Source organism: Adiantum capillus-veneris, chromosome 5 (assembly GCF_014529385.1).
Source record: "Adiantum capillus-veneris isolate H3 chromosome 5, ASM1452938v2, whole genome shotgun sequence".
Lineage (NCBI taxonomy): Eukaryota > Viridiplantae > Streptophyta > Polypodiopsida > Polypodiales > Pteridaceae > Adiantum > Adiantum capillus-veneris.
Window position 1 is genome coordinate 76,106,856 of NC_140935.1, and position 18,954 is coordinate 76,125,809.

Consider the following 18,954-nt stretch of genomic DNA (forward strand, 5'->3'; position numbering starts at 1 on the left):
CTGGAGCAGCAGGTCATGCAGCTGTGCTGAAGCAGGAGCTTGCGCGAAGGGCAGGCAGGGGGTTCTCGCGACAGGGCAGGAGCAGGGGATCGTGCTTCTCTCCTCACACACACGATCAAGAAAACACACACACACACACACACACACACACACACACACACACACACACACACACACACACACGTGTAAAAAAGAATGTAATTCCTCAGATCTACTTGGGTGTGTGTAGGCACAACCTTTTCTTACATTCAGCTTTGGTACTGAGCAGAAAAATTCCCAGAACAGTTCGAGGAATAAAGGTGTGCTGTTTTTTGATTGAGAATTCTTTGTTTTCTCTAATGTCTAACACCATTGGTTTGTTGTGTTTTGTGTGCAGGATGCTTGCCAGTTTTATTTTATGGAGAGTGCATTTGCTTTACTTATAGCATTCTTGATTAATGTCTCAGTAGTTTCTGTAAGTGGCGCTGTTTGTGCAAATCCAGCTCTCTCTACACAGAATCGTGAAAAGTGTGACCAGCTAGATCTGAATCAAGCTTCTTTCCTACTCCAAGTATGCAATTGTGTCATTTCTTGTACAAACATGTAATATTATTAAATCAATAGGCAATATAATTCATTTCTCCGTTATTGAATCAAGATGATGTTGAAAGACTGGCTTGTGGCATTGCATGGAGATGCGGGATTTTATAAAGCTACTTGAGCTTGGTATTCAAGGGGTTAATGTGCTAAGTACCAAAATGTCTAAATGACTGGAGTGAAGAATAGGCTAGAAGATTACTCAATAGAAAGCTCCTTTCACAACATTCTATGTGAGATAGATGTGCCAAAATTCCGGACCATGATAACTGAGATGCATCATCTCACTATATGGGAAAATTCAATCAAGTCAAAGTCATGCTTAATGCGACCTTGCTGTTGGTGATGAATGGTGGGAGAGGCAGCTTTTGTAATTTGGAGGGGCTAGATGGCCAACCCTTGCCTAGGCCCTATTGGTAACCAAAATATCCCTCATCATTGTATGCAATCTGAACTGATCCATCTATGGCCTTAAACAATCCCCTCGCAACTGATCTACTCCCATCCACGAGTATTTCCTGGCTAGTGACTGGGAGCTTTTAATCGTCGATTATAAATTTATATCTGGCAGACTCATGAAGGCATTGCATTAATAGGTCATGATTTTCTGCTACTCAAATGGTAAGCCATGAAGTCAGAACTTATAGTATTTTAACATGAGCGTTGTGTTTGTGATTCTTATTCTACTGCATCTTGTTATGTGAGATATTGTGGATGAGTGCTACAACCCACGATACAAGCTCGGGGTTATGTATGGTTTGTAATTTTTGGAGAATCCGCTAAATGAGATGCATGTACCAAAAACACAGGTTATGTGCAAGAAGGTGATGGCACTGTGTGTCCATTAGCATATGTATGTAAGCTCCCCGTGGCTATGAAGAACGGAAAAATGAAGTATGGCTCAAGTACTTCATGAGCCCAACAATTATTAAATTTCTATCTCTGTTCGCCAATGGTGGACAAGGATTTACAGCTGAGTACAACAAGTATGGTTATTTTGTGTGGAGGATTGCTAGAGTAGTTGCAGATCGTTTGCCAAAAGAAAGTACTGGAATAAACTTTAAAGGCTGTGAGTATGCTAGTAAGAATGCCTTGTTTAATGCAGAAAATGGTGTGATTGAAAATGTCAATATTTAGCATGAGAGGGTTGGCCATATAAATATACATCAAATTCAAGGTCACAGACTTGCATAGGTGTGAGAGGCTTGTTCAGTTGAATAATAGTCAAAAAATTATTTTGCATAGGGAAAGATTTAAGTGCAAATCCATTCGATGTAATACGTTCAGATGGATAAAAGCCCTCGATAACAACTTTGAACACAGGAAGTAATTACTTTATGCTTTGGCTATATGATGAACACTAATCTTATGCTTCTATGTTTTCTGGAAAATTTTGATTTTTTTTTTGAAATTATGGTCATGTCCGCAGCAGTCTGACTCTTTTTGTCTTACGAGCATTCAGTGGTATGCTGCATTTCAACAACCTTGGTTAAACTCATTTTTGACAACCTTATCATGCTTATTTCATCTTTCAAAATTAATGTCAAAACAGTGGCTGTTTCTGTTGAAAATTATTCATTTTTTGTTTTTCTGCAAAAGGACTTGTTCTTGGCATGTAGTTTAGACCTTTATTTTAAGGAAAACTCAGCAAAGAATGTCTATGCCAAAATTGAATGGAACGCACTCTGGGACATGGATAAACCATTGGTTTAATGGAGAAACACAGCGACGACTATTTGCAATCTTACCTTCCTCTCAGAAAAAGAGTTTTCTTTGGTGGTACATCATGGAACTGCTACCTACTAGTTTTCTTGAAGTGCACCAGATTACATAGATGCAATTTGTTTTTTTGGCTTCATCTAGAGATATCTCTTGCCGTCTTTGGACTTTTACAATGAGTTAACCCAGGTATTCAAGCTAGTAGCAATGTTTTAGTTATGCTTGTGAGCACATAAACTCAAGAATGCACGAGGGGCAGTCATCATCTTGAACAGCCATTACTTGTTCTGCAAAATTTTGAACAATGAAAGATGCTGAGAAGTTTTTTCTCATGCATGAAATAAGAGTATTTTAATTATTTTAAGGACCCTAAAATTTATTCACTAGGTAAATTTTGTGCAGAACGTTTTAGGAAGCTGGAGCTCCAAGCTCTTCGGGATTGCCCTTTTGGCTTCTGGGCAGAGTTCAACAATCACAGGGACCTATGCGGGTCAATATGTCATGCAGGTAAGAAAATAAGCAAGAGTTTGTTTTAAAATACTTCAGAGCAATTCCATTGCGTCTTTTGTCGAAGCAACCAAAATGCCCAAAATTTAACTTAGATATCATCTCAGTAGCTTGCAACTGCGAGGCTATCTCGAGTTGTCGTCAAGAGATCCCAGCAATGGAATAAAAGAAATTGGCTCTCAAGTTGTTTTCTGGAGACCTAGGCAGTGGACTTAACATACTTGCATGAGTGCTTGTTCCAAAGAAAAAAAAGACCATATTAGCAGGGTAATCATAAAAGGGTACGAGAATCAGAAAAGCTAATGATGTGGAGGTTTTAAAGCAAAAGATAGGGAGGGTGTTGTTTTACAGGTCTACCTCAAGTTCTTGTTAATGAATTCCATGGGATAAATCCCATGGTTTTGCAATTGAAGTTGAGGCTAACTTTTAGTGGGGTGTTTTGCATGGCTTTACAGCCCATTCGTTCTGTGCCACTAGTCATCTTCTCATTTGTCACTGGTCGGTTGTGTGCCAGTGGCAAACCAAGTGCTCTTTGCCATAGCTTGGTTTACTGTCACAAACTGATGACGTGGCAGCCTGTAGGATCCTAGAGATGCGCCGACAGGCTGACCCCCAGAAAATGCGTCGCAATTTGCGCTGACAGACTGACATGTGGCAGTTGTAAGGACGCTGCAATTCTCGCTGACTGCTGACGTGGCAGAATTGTACAGTTTCCCGTAAACTGCGCTGGCTGCTTTTTGGCAGTTTTTGGAGCCAGTTGCTTTATGGGGATTATTATTTTTAGCAGTAAAGCTTTTGGAGATTACTGCTTTTGAGTTAAAAGATTTTTGGGGCTTTGCTTTTGGGCATCCCTTGTACCCATAAATAAGTGGGCTAGGCTTTAAGACAACAGTTCTGTGCAGCATTCGGGCCAGGTGACTTCCAGGAAAAGGTTTTGGATGAGTTGGCCAACATGGTGCTCCAGTCAGAGGAGACTTTTGCAGAACTCATGACTAAAACCAAGTCTCTGGTTGCCAAGCTCCCTCAGCAACCAGGGGAATTTATGGTCAAGAATTGGGTAGAGAAAGCTCTTCCAAAGACGTCTCAGCAGAAACTACGCGAAAGTCTTCGACCGGAAGCATCTCTGGAGGAGTTTATAGCGGCCGCTACCAGGATAGAAGGAGCAAGGAGGCTATTCAAGGACCCCCTTCAGGTGGAGATTGCCTCAGCACTCACAGAAAATCCCTCTGACCCCTTGCTTGCTTTACGCAGGGAGTTAGAAGCACTGAAGTTACAAATAGCACTTCTAGAGGAGAGGTCCTTCTCTCTTAGACCGGAAAAATCTCCACAGCAAGAGGCTTTAGAACAAATCAAGCAGGAGCTAGAAGAGCTCCAGGCACAGCAAGACACTAAGCCGCCGATGGTGTGGTGTACCTCTTGTCGCTCTCCAAGGCATCCTCCTCAGGACTGCCCACTTCAAGCTTCATGCCGTTTCTACGAGAAACATGGCCATGATGACAAAGAGTGCTATTATCTGAAGGGAATGCGGCAACTGCAACAGAGCCTTGCCCCCAACCTTCAACAAGGGTTCACACCTGCATCCAACATGGTTTCACCCTATGGCCATCAAAACCCTATGCCACCTCTGTTGACAACACCTCCTATGCAAGGTATGCACAACTTTGCATCTCCCAGCTTTTATCATGCTAATGCTCCTTCAATTCCCCAACGCTTCTATGCATCAGCATCCGTCCCCATGCAGCAAGGACCGAGACCACCTCGCCCCTCCAATAGGCCAATTTTGTGCTACAGGTGCAGGGAGTATGGCCATTATCAGAGCAAATGTCTATTGCCAGAAGGGTCCCCTCCTTGCCGACATTGCCTTGAAGCTAAGGATCACTATAGTAAGGACTGCTCAAAAAAACGCGCATCCACACCTGCAAGCACAAGCCAAAACCAGCAGGAGTTTACATTCCCAAAGATCAACCTAATCACAATAAGCACCATTCCACAGGCCCCGCCGTCCACTCTTGTAGTTGCCTCTCAAAATGGGTTGAAACAGGTGGAAGAGCTTGCTATTGTGCTCACACGGGCACAGAGAGCTGCTCTTGGTCTCAGCCTCCCTGACGGTCCAACTTTTTCATCTCCAGTCGCACAAATGAGTCTACCTTCCCTAGTAGCTAACAACCAGCAGGTAGTGCCAAGAGCCAACCTACCTCTCTTCTCTCAGATATTGATGGTGCCTTCATGGAAGCAGTGCAGAAGCTCAAGATACCAGAGCAAACACTGATCAAAAGAGAGAAGCCTACAACAGAGACTATCTTGAAAAACACCTTTCAGCAAGTGTCATTGTACGACATGCTTTGACTTGATGCAAATTTTCGAAGTGACACCCTTTCCATCATTCAATCTTTGTATCTTGGTGCAGGGTCTAGTGGCGGGCACCTACCAGTGCAGCCCTTAGAGTCCTACATGATTTCATTTCCCGCTGCTCCGCTCACTGATTACAGGAGTCCTCGTCTCACCGCGTCTATTCTAGGGTGCGACTTCTCCGGTGTCATAGTGGATGGTGGGTCGGGTATCAACTTGATGCCCGAATTCACTATGTTGGCATTGGGTCTCCAGCCTACCCGGCCCGCTCCCTTTACAGTGACTTTGGCAGACCAGAGAATTGTCTATCCTGTGGGAATAGTAGACAAGGTCCCTCTGCAGGTACAAGACTTTACTTTTAACTTGGATTTTGTTGTGGTTCGTCTTCCCCAGGTTGAGGGCAGATTTCCCTTGCTCATCGGTAGACCATGGCTGCGATACACTAAAGCACTTCATGATTGGGGAAACGATGCCATGTGGATACATACTCCTGGCTCGCGGATGCAACCCATTCGCCTAGAAGGAGGCATGGATCCGTCGTACAACATAGTTCTTTGTCCCTAGAAACCAGCCTTGAATTGGAACAACGTACTCCACCTGACAGGTCAGATGAGGATCTGTTGGAGTGGTTGGAGGCTACCAAATCTATGCCTTGTTATGGAGTCTCTATTCACTCTTTGCCTGGAGGTACACCCTCTTCCAATGTTTCCACAGTAACTAAACCTAATAGGCCACCTGAGCCAGCACAAAGGTTGAAGGTCACAGAAGCTACTCCCCGTGCGCCCTTGCTGGTAGCCTTTGGATTTGCTGAGCCTATGAAGAATCATAGAAACGGAAAGAAATCTCCTCTAGAGGAGTTCACCCCCCTTCAACATCAGCCCATCGGTGTTTGTTTCTCGACCAGAACAAAGCTCTCCTCTGTGTCTAGCGAACTCCCTTCACAAAGCTTCCTCAAGACGGGATACAACAAAGACAATGTTGATTTCAAGCTTGATGAGTTCCCTGATCATGATTTCTCTCTGCTTGGGTGCCATCTCCCCTCAGTACCCCCTCCCTCCCTCCTCGCCCTTACCCACCCTTTACTCGCGCCTCACACCCCCCTCGCCCCCTACCCACCTGGCCTACCCATCGTCCCCTTACCCACCCCTCGCCCCCTGCCCACTCACCCTTGCCACCCTCGCCCCCCTACCCATCCCTCGCCCTCCTATCCACTCACCCTCGCCAACCCCTCGCCCCCTACCTACCCCTCGCCCCCCTGCCCACCCCTCACCCCTTGCCCAGGCCTCGCCCCCCCACCCACCCCTCGCCCCACTTTTATGCTTGGTAATAGATGGTTGGGATGCTAGCCGAGCTCGAAGATCTTTCAGCTCTTTTTCCTTTCTTTCCGCAATCCTTTGCAACTTCTGTGATCGCTTTCGTGCTTGTGCAACCAAAATTCAAGCTTAAGAACTCTCTTCTTCAAATCCTGATCTGCACTTCGATGATTATCTACCTGCAGTTCAAGCTCCCTGGTCTTCATCTTGAGTTGAGTAGAAAGTAGTCGCAGCTCTTCTCTCTGCCACACAATCTCCTCATCTTTCACACTCAAATGCTTCACAAGCTACTCATAATTTTCATGGTAAGGTCTTGCAAGGAACTCTGAAGGTCGGAATCTTTTCGGTTGATCATCTTTGCAACTCTAATTTTATCTCCGCCTCCATCTTCTCTACTTCATCTTTCAAATGTTTGGGGAGCCCTCTCTTTTATGAAGTTCTTGCTATAAGGCATTGGTCTCAACCGTCTAACAGATTGAGTCTTGCCCTTCCATCTACCAATTCTCGTAAATACTGCATCACAGACTGCTTTGCAACAACGGCAGTTGAAGTCGTTTGGCCATTCCTTTCCTCCAAGCTTTTCTGTAAAACCTCCAACTCTCTTTCCATGGCAATTGCTTTTGCCTCAGCTGCCTGTCTTCTGGCAGTCTCTTGCTCTAAATTGACCTCCTGTATAGCCATGCGGGCACAGATGTCTCGAAGTTCGGAAGCCATTTAGCCCACCTCATTTGCAATTCTTCTTATGTTCTGCTTCTTCTCATAGAGGTCTTTTAGAAGGGCATTTTCAGTTGGATGATAGAATCAGGAGCTCACCAGTACCTCGTGGTTTTCTTTCACAGCTTTTCAGCATTCCTCTCACCGAGACGGTGAGCGGTCTTGTGGCGGGCAACCTGTAGCAGGCTACGATGTCACTTTCACAGGACACAGTTAGTACAGCTGGTCTGGTCTGGTTGACACTGGACGGACTCTCTGGGCTGGGCAGTGACACATGGCAGGTATACGGACGATGGTCTAGTGGACATCGTGGCCAGGTCACCACCACCACTCAATTTGGAGATAGACTTACATGGCTGACATTTATGAGCCGTTGGTGGCTCTTTATGGTGGTACATATGAGTAGTAGTTGTTGAGTCATCATGATCATCTTCTTCATATATGGTCCAACGTCGTCGTCTAGGGTAGCGAGTCTATACACACAACACGTCTGCACCATCCCTGCACATCTGAGCCTCGACACCCCCATTGTACCCGTGAGTTTTGGGCTAAGCTGAGTGTGTTGCCACGCCAGAGTCTGTATTGGTTCCTTTGAGATAGTCGAGTCCATATGTTATGGTCTGCTGCTGTGTCTCTGTGTTGATTTGCTGTTATCTATTGTTTCCTGTGTTTTTTTTTTTCGAGAAAAAGATCCTTCTATTAGTTAATGAAAGCTGCCCATAGGGCTACATCCACCTCTGCAGGAGAGGGCTACAACAAACATGATGGGGAGACTCTCCCAATGAAAAAACAGCATATATACAATAGGGCTAAATCAAGAGATGGGAGGAGGGAAAAGCCACACAGGTGGACAGTAATGCCATCTGAGCACCCCCTGGACCATGGAGGAAAACGGCCCAGGGCGCCAGAGACGAAGGAAAGCCTCGCGGCGCTCCCGCATGCGGTCGGAGCAGCCCTGTAGTCCCTCAAGCTGTCCTCTGAGAGTATGGATCAGCTCTAGCCAAAAGTCACGAACAGTCTCTGCTGGTGGTACAAGGCGAGCCTCAAAGATGCGGAAACAACGGGCCCGCCAGATGAACCAGAGAGCTAGGCCGCTGATGAGCTCCCAACACTCCGCTCTCTCACTGCTCCACTCCTGTGGAGTAAGGTCTGTAGCAGGCTGGAGTGTAGGTCGACCCCCCTGTATCACTATCATCCTGCTGGTGGAAGATAGCTCAAACTGAAGTGCCGGGCCCGTGAGGGTGGACCAAGCCGCCGCCCCCCAAGTGAACTGTCGAGCCGTGGAGAGGGCAGGCATCAGCCGAAGAACTCGTAGCCACACCTGCTGGGCCGAGGGACAGTCCCAAAGACAGTGTCGCTGACTCTCCACCAACTGGTCACAGGCTGTACATGCGGCCGAGAGACCACAATGTACAAGCCAGCTCCCTACTGCTGTGGCTCTGTGTGCAACCAACCACTGGAACAAGGTGACGCGCCTCGGCTGTCTGGAGTCCCACAGCCTCTGCCAAAAAGCTGCCAAGAACTCAACTGTGAGACCCTCCTCCTGCCAATGACGTGCTGCAGCGGGGCGGGCCTCCCTCTGTGCTGCAAGTATATGACGTCCAAGCCGAACAGTGTACTGAAAGAAAGGGACTCCTGGGCGGTCTGCAGAAGAGAATGGGTCCCTCCATAGCCACTCACCAGGATCCCACTGTACTCGTGCCAGTGGACAGCACTCCCAAGCCCATAGCCTCCAGTGTCCTGTCTCAAGAGCTGCTGGGTCAGGGTCTATGACGCAAGTCCTCCCACAGATGCCCACAACTCGGATCCTCTGGAAACAACACTCTGCTACCTGCGGGGCCTCTACTGCAACTCTCTGTAATCGTCCCCCACCTTGAAGCTCGAAGAACAGGGCTGGGACAGTCTCTGAGCAAGCCCTGACTGAAATGAGAACCTCGAGTCGTGTGAAGGCTCCCATCCACCGGGGTGCTACTGGCTCGAGATGCGTGAGCCAATCAGCTGGAACTGACTCTGAGATGTCCTGACACATGCTCTGAACCCCCTCTCATGCCCTGTAGCTGGACAACCTTTACCTCCTCTGACAAACCTGTGAACTCTAGCCAGTCACCTAGAGAGCGCGCTGGACCTGTTGCCATGGGACCCCAAGAAACATGAGGCCTACTCCCAACCAAGTGGCCTCTCTGAGTGCTAACCATGGGGTTCCAGACGAGGGGTTGCCGTAGGCGCTCCTCCGTGCACGTCGGCTGTCGCTGCTCTAGGCCACGCTGCAATAGCTCCCAAGACCGAAGCAAACTCACAGCGAATCGGTCCTCCAGTCTCCTGCTCAAACCAACTCGGCGCAACTCTGTAAAGATCCATCTGGTCGAAGGTTGCCAAGGGCCTCCTGCCTGAGGCACCCTGGCACGAAGCCTCTGCAACAAGAACTCCTTCCAGGGCTCCTCGCCTGGTAGAAGTCCTCTGACGACGAACTTCCCAAGAAGGGCTCTGCTCTGCTGTGCTGGATCAATGATCCCAAGCCCTCCCTGAGAACAAGGAAGTGTGATGACCGACCAAGCCACCTTGGCTCGGGCAATCTGAGTGTCGTGACCAGACCAAAGGAAGTTCCTGATCAGCCTCTCTACCTGGCTGATACAAGAACTCGAGAAGATCCAGCAAGAAGTGATGTACCACATAGTCGCCAACAACACCTGGTTGGCAACTACTACTCTACCAGCCAGCGAAAGTCGTGCTGAGCTCCAATGTAACAGCTTTCTCCTGATGGACAGGAGAAGAGGAGCAATCTGTTGCTCGGGGGACAAATCCAAACCAACCTGACAACCCAGGTACCGAACTGCAGTCCCTGGAGGAATCCACCTGAAACCCTCTCCTGGCAGCCAATCTGGCACAGGAGCACTACCAACTGAGAAAGCCACTGTCTTTCTCCAGTTGATCAGTGCGCCCGATGCACAACAGAAGGTCTCCAAAGCCTGCCCACATCTGTGTAAATTGGCTTCCTGGCCCTCTAAGTACAAGGCTGAGTCATCGGCAAACTCAGCGTCCAGAAGCTCATCTCCCCGTATGGGGAGTGCTAAGCCCCTCAAACCAACCTGCTGTGACACCAAAAATCTGCTCATCGCCTCCGCATAGAACAGAAAGAGAAAGGGGGCAAGAGGACAACCCTGTCTGACCGATCGTGTGAGCATGAAGCGCTCACCTCTACCTCCTGCCAAAAGCACCTGACTGTGGGCCTGTCTGTACAAAGCTGACACCCCTCTGATCCAAGCCTCTGAGAAGCCCATCCTACGTAGCGTGCCCTCTAGAAAGTCCCAGTCAACTCTGTCGTATGCCTTCTCAAAATCGAGAAGAAGAATCACAAGGTCCTCCCCACGGAGCCGTGCAAGGGCAGAAGCCTCCCAAAAAGTGAAGATGTTGTCAAGGATACTGCGTTCCTTGACAAAACCTGTCTGAGTCCCATGTATAAGGCTCTCCAAAAGTGGCTGAATCCTCAAACTCAGAGCCTTGGCAAGAATTTTGTAGGCTGAGTTGAGAATGGTGATGGGACGCCACTGTCGAATCTCATCCAAGGAGCCACCCTCCTTAGGAATGAGGTAAATCAGGCCCTCACTCATGCTATCCGGCAACACTCCTGTGTGCAGAATGTACTGAAAGGCACTACAAAGATCTGGGCCAAGCAGGTCCCAGTACTCCAAGAAGAAGCTGGGAGTCAGCCCATCCTCACCTGGACAGCTACCACGAGGGAGGGCCCTAAGAGCCGTGTGCAGCTCCTCAAGCTGAAGAGGTAACTCAAGCCTCTGCCGCATCTCCTTAGTCACAAGACAGGGCATCTGTGCCCAAACCTGCTCCCTGCATGCATCCCGTCTCTCTGACTCGGGTTCAGCCGACAGTAGCTCACGGTAAAAGTCAGTAGCGACTGCACGCATATCCTCAGGCTCACAAACAACTGACCCATCGGGTCTCCTCAACTGATTGACCTTGGCATGCGAGTGCCGAGGTCCCACTGTCTCAAAAAAAACACCTGTCACTCTGTCACCCACCTGAGTCCACTGAGATGCATGCCGGTGGAAGGCAAACTCATGGCGCCTCTCCTCTGTGCAAGCAAGCTCCTGTCGAGCCTGCTGAAGCTGCTCCTCCAACCATGGACTGTCTGGATGCTGCTCCTGCATCCTCTGTAGTGAAGCAATGCCTCGTCTGAGACGCTGCTCCTCCTCTCTCGCTGCAGCCCGTCGAGCCAAAGACTCCTGGAGAAAGAAGTGGCTGAGCTGAGCTAGGCCTGAGGCCACTCTGTCTGCAGGTGGAGCCTGGCTGTCCATGCCCTCTGTCCATAGAGCCTCGACCCTCTCTCTGAGTGCTGAGTCCCAACAAGACCCGCTCTTGGATGCGAAGCATCGTGCTCCCACTCCTCTGCCTGTCTGCCACTGTGAGGATCACTGGTGCATGGTCCGAGAAGGATGTCCCTGCCAGGATGCCCACTGATCCCCCCAAGTCACTGAAGTGGTCACTAGTGTAGAAGTGATCTATGCGCGATAGATTCACTCCTCCCACTCGGCGGTCCGATCTAGAGAAGGCAAGACTCTCTGGAGGCCTCACAAAGCCAGAATGCTGCCATGTATCCGAGACCCTCAACGTCATACAAAACCTCTCCCAAGCTGCTAACTCGACTCCATGCACAGTAGCATGGCTGCCTCCGATTCTGTCAGAAGGGTCCTCCAACATGTTGAAGTCCCCTCCTACACACCACTGGTCAACCTGTGGCAAAGACTCAACAATCTGTGACCAAAACTCTGCACTAGCACTCGCCACATTGGGCGCATAGATGTTCAGGAAACCCACAAGGCTACCTTGAACCTGCATAGTAATCCACTGAGCCCTGCCTGGTACAATAATCCCTCTGCCCACAATGGCCTGTTGTAATGAGTCCGCAATAGTCATACATACCCCACCCTGGATGCCTCCAGGTCCAAAAGCAGCTGACCAAAAGGTATCATAGCGTCCACGCAAAATCTGACCACATCGCCGAATGCGGCTCTCAGACAAATGGTGCTCCTGAAGCATAAGGAGATCAATCTCTCCTCCCACAAGGCATCGCTGAAGCTCCTGACGCAATCGGCCCCGCTGGCGCTGAAACTGGGGCCCACCGAGTCCCTGCACGTTCCACGAGACGATCCTCATGGGGAGCGAGAGAGAACAGATGCTGCCGCAGCAGCAAGACGAGCTATCTTCGAAGCAGGCTTGGATGGGGAGTAATCCGCATCCGAGCGTCCTCTAGATAGGCGAGACTGCAGTGAGTGCCTGGTCCAAGCCCAAGTAGAGCGAGCCGTGCGTAAAGCAACCTCCTCTGTCCAGGAGTGCTCATGAATGAATACATAGCAAGGCAAACACTGCGTATCAGCAAAAAAGTACACCACAATGTGTCTACATCCTGCTGAATCTGGGGGTGTCACCGCAAACTTGGCCAGTGGCCACAAAGTCTGCAGCAGATCTGTAACGCCAAGTTCTCCCATGTGGTGAGAGAACTCGAGAACCTGTGTATGCAACCATCCCACCACTGAGTCGAGGGACCACTCTGTCTCAGTCCTGCCACAGAGGGGGAAGGAGAAACCAACTGCTGAGTCCAAGTCCTCTGTCCCCCTAGCGGCGAGGAACAAAGCGTGGACTCTGAAGCAGGCTGCCTCGTGGTCTGCTGCGGAATCGCCAAGAAAACGAGTAAACCCGTAATCGAAGAAATCCCAGCGGCGTCGGAGGTCAAAGCTCGTCAAACCACGAGGGAAAGCTGCAAGAGGAGATGTCTGAATCTGCAGTGGGGGCCGCATGAAGGGCTGACCCTCTCTCGCTAGGCGACTCGTGGCGAAGGCGCTGCCAAGAGATCTCCTGGCCGCCGGCAAGGGTCCAGTCTCCAGAGCCGACTGTGGTACTGAAGCAGGAGGAGGGGGAGAAGGGGCTGGGGGGGGGGCGGGGGAGAGGAGAAGCGGGGTGGGGCGGCAGAGACATGGGGGGGGGCGAGGAGGAGAGTGAGCGGTAGCAGAGGGCGGGGGAGGGCATGAGGAGGAGGAGGGGAGATCGGAAGGCGGAGCGGCTGGCGAGGGTGAAGCGGAGGTGGAGGCTGGCGTAGGGGGCTCCTCCTGCTCAAGAGGACCAAAGCGGTTCCCCGTGGGAACCCACTGCTGCTGAGTAGGCACCTGGGGGCCACTCTGAGTGCCAGGCTGTCGCTGTGGCCCCTGGCGTCGACGGCCACAGGCCTGCTGCCACCCCTCCTCCGCTGGAGCCCCAGGCTCGGAGGGTGGCGCTGGATCTGTGCTCTGCGCCGCTGGCTGTGGCTGCGGCCCAGCCTTGGCAGGCTGGGGCTGAGGCTGCGGTGCGGGTCGTGGTCTCCTCCGTGGACAGGCCTTCGCTAGGTGGCCCATCTGTCTGCAAATGAAACACTGGTTGGGGAGACCCGAGTACTCCACACTCTGTCTAAACCAACCCCCACTCACCCGAGGCAATAGGATGACCTTCGGGAGCGTGTGGGTATCTCTGACCAAAACTCGAACTGAAGGGATGCCAGCCGCCTTGGCAGCTACTGATGCTGCCGTACAAGGTGTCTCCAGGACAGTTCCGATGGCGGAGCCAATCCTGGAGAGAAGTGGAAGGTACTCCCTCCGTAAACCCGGAAAGCAGACTGATATGGGGATGTCCGCCTCCTCTACTAGCACATCCGAAGACGGGTCAAAACCATGTCGCCACTGTCGAAAGTGGGCGCGTGCTGCTCGGATGGCCAATGGACTCATAGCTATGACCTTGGAGGCCATCTCGGAAGTCTCGAACTCAATCTGGTAGTACCCCCGTCCGAGAATCTGGATATCCAAGATCTTGCCCACCTCTACGAGGAGGCGGGCCTGGAGAAGATCTCGCAGCTCTCCTCTGCTGGGACGAGTGCTGAGAACCTTGGAGATGACAGAAGTCGCCTGCAAGCGTTCTACCTCTGTGGCAAGGCTCGCTTGCTTTGCCGGCGTAAGAGCAAGTCGAATGGTGGGCTCAGCGGGGTCGGGCGAGGGGGCTTCAGGCGAGTCCCTCTGAGGTGGAGCTGGAGCCTCCATCTGTGTCTACTGCTGAGTCGAAGAAGCGGGCGATGAAGAAAATTTGCGAACGAGTACGCCAAGCACTTGTCCGAAAAGAAAGCGTTGCCGAGCCAGGTGCAGAAGACCTTCGGGAGCAAAGAGGACGGGGGGGGGTGGGGTGGGGATGGCAACGCGAGAGGAGGGCAGCGGGCAGCCTGTGGGGCAGCGCGAAAACAGGGGGGGGCAGCGGGCGGGCGGCAGCGCGCAGGGGCAGCGGGGGGGGGGGGGGGGGGGGAGAGGTTAGCGCGCAGGGGCAGCGAGGGGGGGGGGGGGGGGGGGGGGGAGAGGGCAGTGATGGCGCAGCAAGGGGGGGGCGAGCAGCAGTAGCGAGCGTCGTTTCCTGTGTTTTCATTCTATTTGAGTGAGATGTCACGCACATTGCACTGAGGAGCACCCACTGTACAGAGCACGACACACTATCCACGCTACAACGACCCCAGCTCTGTCTTCGAGAGCGGGCCAGTTACATCAAAGAAGGGAAGTGTTTTGGATGCAGGGAACATGAGTACGTCCCCGCGAAGTGCCCTAAAAAGGCACAGCAAGAACAACATGAAGACAGGCCAGAGAGTTCAAGAGCAGTTGAGGAATGTGGCAGAAAAGGCAAGATGAAAGCAGAACTGGTACCAGATTGCATGGGTACTGACCCAAGCACGATTGATGAAAGTACAGAACTTTGCCGAGCTTGGGGTAAAGTGAAAGATCAAGAAGCTGTGATTTTCTTTGATGGAGAAGCCAAGGCCAACTTCATTTCACTTGAATTGGCGGCGCGGCTCGAGATTACACCCGATTGGATGGGACCACCAGCAGAGGTAATTCTAGCGGCACCCAAACGGGACATAGCCAATAGCGCCTCAATCTCCATAGGAGGGGCAGCTAGCTCTGCTCGAATGATAGCGTGGGGTACGGAGGCCTTGGCTCTGATCAATCAAGAGATTGTAGATACCAAGGGCCTCTCGAGTCTCCATACGTCTCCAACCATTCTGGCCTACCGAAGGTCCCCATATCTGCACCCCATACAACATAGCTGAGGCTGCTTAAGTATCAAAGAGCCATAACTTTGTCCGAGGTTCCTAGAACTGAACCTACGAACACATCCTCTCCAAGCCTCGCAAGGCCGCATAAGCTTTAGTCAGTCTAGTCTTTGCTGCTCTCCCCAAGGAAAACCTCGGCCCAGTGAAGACAACCCCAAGGTAAGTGTATGCATCTGTATACTCTACAATCTCCTGACCATATGTGAAAGTTGGTGATGATCTCCCAATCCACTGTGGTGTGGTGTTAAACACCGTAACCTTGGTTTTACCAAGGTTTACAGACAATTCACTATCCTCTGCAAAACTGTGTAATGCATCCAATCATCGCTGCATACCCTCTGGTCAGTGAGAGATCAACACAATATCATGAGCATATAACAACAATGGGATCCACGTCCCTGCCAGCTGGCCACCTCTATCATCCTCTCTTTCAATGTAATCAGACACCTCATCAACATACATACCAAATAGATTAGGAGACAATGGGCAACCCTGTTTCACCCCAATGGTGGAGTGAACTAAATCAAATATTTACTCCGGGGTGCATACATGTCCCATCGCTGATCTGTATAGAGCCATAATCCCCCAAATCAACACTATGGGCACCCCCATCTCCTGCAGTCTACGCATCAATCGAGCTCTCGGTACCATGTCAAATGCTTTGCGGAAATCCACAAAGCCACAATAATCCGTCTCCCATGTGACCTGCCCTCCTCAATGATGTCTCTGAGTGTCAAAATATGATCAAGAGTGGAGAAACCCCTCCTGAAACCAGCCTGGCCCTTTGCCCGTACACCCTCACCCTCTGCCCAATTACTCAACTGCTGCTCAAAAATGGATGCATACAACTGTGCCAATGTGTGCCCAACCATAATGGTGCGGTAATTCCCAGGCTTTGTAGCATCACCTGCCTTGAAGATAGGCACAATAGTAGACAACCTCCACGTCTCAGGTAGCCCCTCACACATGGCACGATTGAACAACATTGCAAGAACCTCTACTAGCATACCTCTAGCATGTATAAAGTGCTCTACTACTAGACTATCATGATCTTATGTCCTGCTGGTCCTCATCCTGTCAATGGCTCTCTTTACCATCTCAATGGTAAAGAAGGTGCTGGTAGGTGGGCATGGCTCTGTAGGATCTGAAAGGGGGTCCCATCCAGGAACCGTATATAACAATGTCGCACACTGGCCCCACACATAAGGAGAAGTAATCACTGGGGGAGGGGAATGCTCATGAAAGAGTAGCCATGCCTCTTCTGAGTCTCTACTCAAGAACAGCTGATACAAGTCTCGCTCCATCTGGGACAAGTAAGCTCCCTTCTTCCGTCGCACAAGGCGCCGGGAAGCAATCCGAGACTGTCTGTAAGTGATGACTCCTAAAAAAAGATCCCTCTAAGCTGGGCTCTCATCTCTTCTAATTCTATGTCTTGGTACAAAAATAAAATGAAGTAAACTGGAAGACTGAAAGACTAAAATCGTGAGACTAAAATCATCATTGTCATCCCCGAGGATGCCCGGCATTGGGCATTGTCCGAGATAGTATTGTATCGGTCATTGAAGAGCGTCGGCAATGTCCGCCTTTGTAAATAGTCGTACTGGGCATCTCCCATATCGTGCTAGAATAGTCGTGATCTTTGATGGAGCCTCCGTCAATGTCGTGGTCACCCTCGTAGACGTGGGCGTCTAGCTCTTCCGAGCTCAGTGGCTTTGTCCACTAATATACCTCTGTTATAAGTGGGATATGAAGTCTGTTGTGAAGCATGCCCATCTGGCTGCCGAGTCCGTGCTCTAAAGAAGTCAGTGATCTCCCTTTGTGCTTCCTGGTCTCCTCGAGAGATTCTCCCTGTGTCTGTGCAACTCTAGCAAAAACAACACGAGGCATCTCTGATCCGATATCTCATGACTCTAGCCAACGGTCCAAAGCCCTCTTTGAATAGACAGTGAAAGCGACCTCGTATCTCGCAGTATATGGGACAATGACAAATGTGATGTAATTCAGAGAGAGAGAGAGAGAGAATGTTTTTGTAAATTTCAGGGCTTTTTGAATCTGAGATTTGATCCATGGGTTCGGAATTTGTTGACACGCTCAGTGGCCATTGCACCTAGTCTTGTTGCAGCATTGATTGGCGGCTCATCTGGTGCAGGAAATCTTATAATAATTTCTTCGGTTTGTCTTGTTTCTTTTTCATTTGAAAATACCTGAAGTCATGACATATTTGTGCCCATCAGAAAAAGCTTCCTCGCACTGATTTTGATACACATTTTCAGATGATATTGTCATTTGAGCTTCCATTTGCTCTCATTCCTTTGCTGAAGTTTACAAGCAGTAAGACAAAGATGGGTCCCTACAAGAACCCTTTCATGGTAGGTTGGCGGGGTGCCTTCGGCCTTATCTGCTATAAATGTAAAATTTCTGAAGTACAGGACATTGCTTGTTGCAGATAACATTAGTCACATGGGGAATAGGATGTGGCATTATGATAATCAACTTGTATTACTTAACGACTGCACTTTATAAGTGTCTTCTTTCAAAGAATGGGCTGACAAAGGTGGAGGAGGTTATTCTCGGAGTAATGGGGTTTGGTGCAATGGCAGTTTACCTGATTGCCATAGGCTACCTTGCCCTTAGGACAGAAAAGGAGGAAACGTTTCTCTTGGAAGGACAGGAAGCAAGTTATGACAGGGACAAAGAGGGAAGAGGAGAAACCCACCAATTGGAGATTCATGGACCATTTGGCTTGTTACCCAGGGAAGACCTTCTCAACATGCAGCTTCCACTAGATAGCACTAAAGAGTCCCTCTGAATATAATGTCATTTGGCCTTGTACTGAAATTCTGACGACTTTGCACTTTCCATGTCAAGGCCTCTATCTGCATCAAGCAACAAAATGCTTTAACTTTAGCACCTTATTAACAATCTTTCACGAGAAAAGTTTGGTCCTTCCTGCCTCCAACCACCTTCTTGTATGGGTTTTACTACCTCTGATTATAAACCCCTTGTAAGCTTGTGGCTAGTAAAGAGAAAAGGCTCTTACATGCCTCTAACAACCCACTTGCACACATACACTTGCAATGGAACAACTCCCTCTCCTAACACAATTTTTCTTTTTGGCTAAGCCATCACATGTAGTGGTGAGTCAGAACACTGATGATACACTTGTCAAAGCCAGCAGCATCCAATTCTTGGGTTCTAAGCAGTTATACAAAGATTGCCTCAAATATGATCTGCGGATCAGCAATGCGCCGTGCAGGTGGTTGCACCCCAACTGAATTGCAACAACCACTTATTCCTCCAAGAGAAACTTTGTTTCAAATACAATTTGCTATTTTGCAAGCCTCGTAAATTGGACTTCGACTAGGAGAGTGGTCTAACAATGTGCTAAAGCTAATTTGCATGAGTAGCAATCCATGGAAGTGGTAAAATAATCCTATAAACCTTCATAGTTGTCATACACTGCAAAAAGAAGAGAAGAATAGCTCTTGTGAAGTTGCCAATAAAAAATTCAACTACAATGAGTACAAGGAGAAACCATTGAAGCAATAAGGCTACCTTCCTCCTGATCGAATCTGTGATGCAAACCCAAAGGATTTAGTTGGTAGGCAAAGTAACATGTAACCATGCTAGCCCACCCCTCATTAACAT

At 49.6% G+C, this 18,954-nt stretch overlaps 1 protein-coding gene across 1 annotated transcript in view; it reads left to right on the forward strand.

Annotated features, from left to right (window-relative positions):
- The window catches only part of LOC147457550 (metal transporter Nramp1-like), a 106,748-nt gene extending 88,079 nt beyond the window's left edge, over positions 1–18,669 (forward strand). Inside the window, exons 8-13 of the mRNA XM_086512419.1 lie at positions 230–299; positions 377–550; positions 2,698–2,802; positions 17,347–17,478; positions 17,580–17,675; positions 17,753–18,669. Of these exons, the coding sequence (XP_086368545.1) occupies positions 230–299; positions 377–550; positions 2,698–2,802; positions 17,347–17,478; positions 17,580–17,675; positions 17,753–18,115 (940 nt within the window). The 3' untranslated portion in view covers positions 18,116–18,669. The remainder of the gene's footprint in view (positions 1–229; positions 300–376; positions 551–2,697; positions 2,803–17,346; positions 17,479–17,579; positions 17,676–17,752) is intronic.
- The last annotated feature ends 285 nt before the right edge of the window (positions 18,670–18,954 follow it).